This window comes from Neofelis nebulosa, chromosome 3, assembly GCF_028018385.1.
Source record: "Neofelis nebulosa isolate mNeoNeb1 chromosome 3, mNeoNeb1.pri, whole genome shotgun sequence".
NCBI lineage: Eukaryota > Metazoa > Chordata > Mammalia > Carnivora > Felidae > Neofelis > Neofelis nebulosa.
In genome coordinates, this window is record NC_080784.1 from 60,683,936 (window position 1) to 60,689,935 (window position 6,000).

The 6,000-nt window shown below is 38.1% G+C and overlaps 1 protein-coding gene across 1 annotated transcript in view; it reads left to right on the top strand.

The window, feature by feature from the left end:
- SH3RF1 (SH3 domain containing ring finger 1) overlaps positions 1-3,300 on the top strand; it is a 184,031-nt gene extending 180,731 nt beyond the window's left edge. The window contains exon 12 of the mRNA XM_058720935.1: positions 907-3,300. Within this exon, the coding sequence (XP_058576918.1) occupies positions 907-1,075 (169 nt within the window). The 3' untranslated portion in view covers positions 1,076-3,300. The remainder of the gene's footprint in view (positions 1-906) is intronic.
- Positions 3,301-6,000: the final 2,700 nt, after the last annotated feature.

Below are 6,000 nucleotides of genomic sequence, written 5' to 3' on the forward strand. Positions count from 1 at the left end.
AGAATATGGGGCACAAAACCTCCATCTGGCTTTCATGGCAGCTAATCATAATTTTGCACAAGGAGACTAAGGAGAAAGGAAGAAGGAAGATAATATTAAACCAACAAGGCTTCTTGGGGTTTTAACTGATAATTATCCCTTTTCCCACTAATATCTGAGTTGAGAACCAATAAAGAAACAGACACAGTTGTCAGACAAATGGGTATCAGCCTCGTTACTGGTGGTGTTGGATTGAATTTGTGGTCATTGTCCTTCCCTCCTTGTCTAGACCTTAGGACAGCCTGCCTGAAGGAGAATTTGGGTATGTAAGGCAGATGAACTGCCTTAGAATTGCTGCCTCATCCATGTCAAACCCCAAAGTAGGGGACACAGAGAGGTGGACTTCCAGACTCACTTCTAGAAGGCAGGCCTGACCCCCTTGGCCCTTGACCATTCCGTACTTACAAGCAGAAGCAGAGCAGAAGCCACTCAGCCTAGAGGCAGGGAGTTCAGAGAGGACTGAATCCATCTACTCAACCACTTCTCCTAATCTCACCAATCAAATGAATTCATTCCTTTCTTCTTGGAGAAGAGGGAAGGACAGGGCATTTCCTCCTAGGAAACGGAATAAAATTTTCTGTATGGACAAGATCCAAACAATGGAAAGGGACAAGAATAGCTTTTGCTGTACAGGTCACTCAGATAAACCAGTCTCATCGATAATGGACTGTTACACACATGTCAACTCTATTAAAATCAAGTCTCTACGAAGCAGAGAGTCGTTGTATTTTGAGTTGTTTTACAGATGTTATAAACTTCTGTTATTTTCTATTCTGTTTATGTTTAATGCTCTGTAGACCAATAGTGTACCTTTTTTTTTTTCACTACTTTGAGTGGCTTTAACTAAAATATATCTCTCTTTTCTAGGCACAGGGTGGTAGTTTCCTATCCTCCTCAGAGTGAGGCAGAACTTGAACTTAAAGAAGGAGATATCGTGTTTGTCCATAAAAAGCGAGAAGATGGCTGGTTCAAAGGCACGTTACAACGTAATGGGAAAACTGGCCTTTTCCCAGGAAGCTTTGTGGAAAACATCTGAAGAGACTAACATTGAGAAGGCTGAAGTCACATCACACAACAAAATAGCACAAAGCAATTTAATGGAAAGAGCACATTTTGGACTTCCAGATGGTCAGGAGATGAGCAGAGGATGGGTGTGTGACCCCAGTGCCCTCAGCACAGTTAGGCCAGCCAACAGTGTGAAGAAGGCGTGTGTGTGGGTCTTATCATTCTGGGTTCTGATGTGTAAGGTGTGCCTTGTACTGTCTGATTTGCTATACAGAGAAACCGTTTTAAAAAGATATATAGCTAAAATGGACAATTGTTTACAAGGCTTAACTAATTTATTTCCTTTTTTACACTTGAATTTTTCTTGTAATAGATAAATTCTTTGGATTATGATTTTAAGAAATTATTAATTTATGAAATAATAGCTAAGGAGAAGCTGGATTATCTCCTGTTGAGAGCAAGAGATTTTTTTTTTTTTCGACATAGAATGAATCCCCCTTTCTCCCCTCACCGGTGTTACTTTTTACTTCTTTAAGACAGAAATGCCAGTTCTCTAATTTGGTTTTCTTCTTTAGGAAACTAAAACCTATAACTGAGTCAATATCAATAAAGGCCTGGGGTAGGCAAACAGAAACAAGAGAAGAGAAGTTAGTGATTCCCTGTCTTTCTGGTTTGGTCAGGAATCACCCTTAAGACCTAGTCTTCAGTATAATTTTATGGGTTTTTAATTTCCCTAGAATGAAGCCAGTGAAGTGATAAGAATAAAGCACAACCTCAAACAAAAATGTATTCGGAAATGTATTTAGTTTTATAACAGAAGCAGCTGATTCATTGGTTGGAAATTGGGAAAATTGAAGTTGTACTCCTGTCTGAGAATGGCTATGAAGTGTAATCGCCCATTTTACCCCAAGTGATCTGCATGCCCAGGACACAATAAAACGTTTGTGAGATTGTGGTGGTAAGTGGTGCACTCGTGCTAAAGTCAAAGGCTATAAGAAACACTGTGAAAAGTTTACATTCATCCCTTGTGATTCTTTTCCCACCATCCTGCATGTGTTACTGGATTCCCACAGTAATAGGGACTGTGCATGGTGTGTATATTTCATTGCAATTTCCTGTTGAGGTTGGTTTGCGCTCAGAAGTGACCAATGCAGGAGGTGTAAAATAAACAGTATTCTTTTTGCTCCTGACGGAGGTCTCTGAGCGTACTCGCTCCCTCCCTGGCTAAGGAATCCATCAGCCATTAGACAAGTCATTAATGAAAATGTTCCTTTATGTCCTCCCAGCTGACGGATGTAAAGGATGAGCCAGGAGACTGCTCCTGTGACTGTTCTCTTGCAGCTCTGGGAGGCCTTTCACGAGTGAAAGTGCCCACACCTTACAATGGCGGCAGGATCCAGCTGAGCCCATCTTTTTATATCCATTCTTTGATGTCATTGGCCTCTTCCCGTTACATTCCGGCACCAAGCGGTCATGGGTCTGGGTAGTCCTAAAATCAAAAGGAGGGAAGACATCCTGGTAGTGAATGAAATTGTTGCTACAGTTTTTTTGTGAAAAACAAATAAAAAACCCTTTTTCATTTTTTACTTTTAAGAATTACAACTGGGAAATAGAAACATGAACTGAAAAGTCTTCTTGCGATAGCAAGAGGTTTCATGGTCTTAAAAAGATATATCGTGGTCGAAAATGAAATCATTCCTAAATTAACCTTTTTATATATATATATATATATATAAAACACTGTACATTATGTTCCTGTGTGTTGAATTTTTAAAAAAATACTTTACTTGGATATTCATGTAATATATAAAGGTTTGGTGAAATGAATTTTAGTTAGAAAAAAAGCTGACATCAGCTTTCATCTGTGTAAGTTGACACCAATGTGTCATAATATTCTTTATTTTGGGAAATTAGTGTATTTTATAAAAATTTTAAAAAGTAAAAAGACTACTACAGCTTAAGATAATTTTTTACCTGTCTTTTCTCCATATTTTAAGCTATGTGATTGAAGTACCTCTGTTAATAGTTTCCTGGTATGAAGTTGGTTAAAATTTCATCTGTTAATAGATCACTTAGATAATATAATGTATGGGTTTTCTATTGGTTTTTTGGAGACAGTAGGTGGAGATTTTGTAACAAGGGCTTGTTACACAGCGATATGGTAATGATAAAATTACAATTTATCATTCCGCTTCGTGTTAATAATTTGAAGACTGGAGAAAAGGTTCAAGATTAAAATTTGATGGTCAACCGTTACATGTCACTTGTGTTAATTCTTAAAATTTTTCTTTTTCCCCCCTTTTTTTAACCTGAGACACATTTGATATAATTTCATTTCATAAAAATTATTTCCATGTACCTCAAACAGAAGATGTCTACAATAATCAGTTCAGTGGTTATGAAGCATTTTACCTCTCCAACTAGCAAACATTGTTTGGTTAGTTCCCCAAGAAGTTTAAAGTCCTCTTAAAACAGCTTGTTGAGGGACGCCTGGATGGTGGTCTGTTAAGCGTCTTGATTTCGGCTCAGGTCATGATCTTACAGTTGTCGGTTGTGAGGTCCAGACCTACATCAGGCTCTGTGTTGACAGTGCAGAGCCTCCTTGAGAGTCTCTCTCTTTCTCTCTCTATCTCTGCCCCTTTCCTGCTCACACACACTCTCTCTCAAAATAAATAAATAAACATTAAAAAACAAAGTAGCTTGTGGAGATTTACCAGGGACTATATAATCTGCTCCCTTCTCCCCCTTCATGGTACTAAAATCTCTGGTGACTGCTAGAAGATATATCTTAGCCATAGAAAGAGGTACTAGACCTATAACCAACTATATGATAACCAGTAGGTCTCAGCAGAGCTTTGGAACATCATCTTTAGACTTCATGACTTTAATGGAATGCCAGCAAGTTGTAAGTTTAAAGAGACTGTGTTGGTCATGTTAAAAAATATTTTCCTAACCTAACTTAGTTATTATCAAATTACTTAACAGAATTAAAATCAGGAATTCCAGTTTGTATCATAGCTTTGCTAAAACTACCTTTGTAACCACCTGAGCAAGTCAATTTTTACTTAGTGTCCTCCTGTGACTGCCCTCTCTGCCACATTGAGTGAAGGCGAGGAGTAAAGGAGACTATGCCACTGTTTTGAAAAGTGCTATTGTAATATACGGCAGCATTTTCATCTCTGGTTTCAAATATTTCATCTCATTCTCTTGGAGTACATGCATATAATGCCTTTACTGTGTCTAATTAGATTTAGAAGGAGCAAATTAAGGTGATGTTTCCAGCTGTTAGGCATTTAACTTTCTGTTCCTGATGAGAATAGGACAATTTTCATACCTGTAGAAGTTCAGAATATTTCAATCCAGAGCTCTAAGCAACATTAGAATTCAAGTTTGGAAAATGCTTTTAATAGATGTTAGGCTAAGTGAATTTTAGAAAATTAACTAGGATCGGGATGCCTGGATGGCACAGTCGGTTAAGCATCTGACTCCTGATCTCAGCCCAGGTCATGATCTCATAGTTCATGAGTTCAAGCCCCACATCAAGCTCTGTGCTGATGGCATAGAGCTTGCTTGGGATTTTGTCTCTCCTTCTCTCTGCCCCTGACCTGCTTGTCCTCTCTCTCTCTCTCTCTCTCTCTCTCTCTCTCTCTCTCTCTCTCTAACATGAATAAATAAAGTTACCTGAAACCAATTAAATTATGCCCTTATCAAGGTAGCATCCTATTGAAACTATTCCTTTCCAAAAAAAAAAAAAAAAGAATTTGCCAAGCTACCACAGTAATGGAGAGAATATTTACAAAAGAGATTGGCCAATGTCAAGGCTTAGAAGGCCTTGCCCTTCACTAACTCTTGTGAACTGCAGGCTATAATGGGATATGCTCCAGTGTATATGGATGTTTCTAATGGGACTTTGCTCTATTCCCGGGAGTAATTATCATCAGAGACAGTAAGCTGTTGGAGTGGTAACCAGCCAATGTGAACTGTGACAGTTTTAAAAGACTCTCTCTCTGATTTACAAATGAATGTTTCTTTCATTTCTTTCGTGTTTCCTATTAATAACTTTCTGGCTTGGCTACTTCAATTTCTATTTTGAAAACACCACCTTGGTCTCATTCAGGGCAAATTCTTATTGCATTGCAGTCATCCAGACATTCAATAATCATGTTGAAGGGACCTGCAATTCACATTAATCTTTGAGCCATCATTCAATACTATTATATGGTAAGACTACTTTAGTGATACTGTTAAGTCTCCAAAGACAACAAAACTATCCCTACCAGTAATCAGCAAGCCAGATGTCACTGCCATTGCTTCCAACTTAAATAAGAAATTTGGTTCCAGAAGGCTTTGACCTTGAGTTGAATCTTTCAAGGTCTGAATCCTTGTAAAAGTACTAGAAAAAAAATCAGAAATTTCAGAGTGAGAAGGCCTTCCTAAATATGACTCAAAAACCAGAAGCCATAAAAAAGAAAACATTGATACATTCAACTACAGAAAAATATCTACACGAAAAAACACCATAACCAAAGTCAAAAGAAAATAATAGACAAAAAAGGTACTTGTAACTCCTGTAGCAAAGTTTCCTTTATATATAAAAAGCTCCCACAAATCAATAAGAATAAGAACAAAAACCCAAAAGTAAAATTGACCAAGGATTTGTAACAGAGACTGCCAGTTGCCTCCCAATGTTCATTTTTCTTTTTTTTAAGTTTGTTTTTTTTTAAATCTTTATTCATTTTTGAGAGAGAAAGAGCCAGAGCATGAGCAGGGGGAGGGGCAGAGAGAGAGAGGGAGACACAGAATCTGAAGCAGACTCCAGGTTCTTAGCTATCAGCACAGAGCCCAATGCCGGACTTGAACCCACAAACTGAGATCATGGCCTGAGCTGAAGTCAGATGCTTAACCTACTGAGCCACCCAGGTGCCCCCCAATGTTCATTTTTCAATTCTTCCTTAT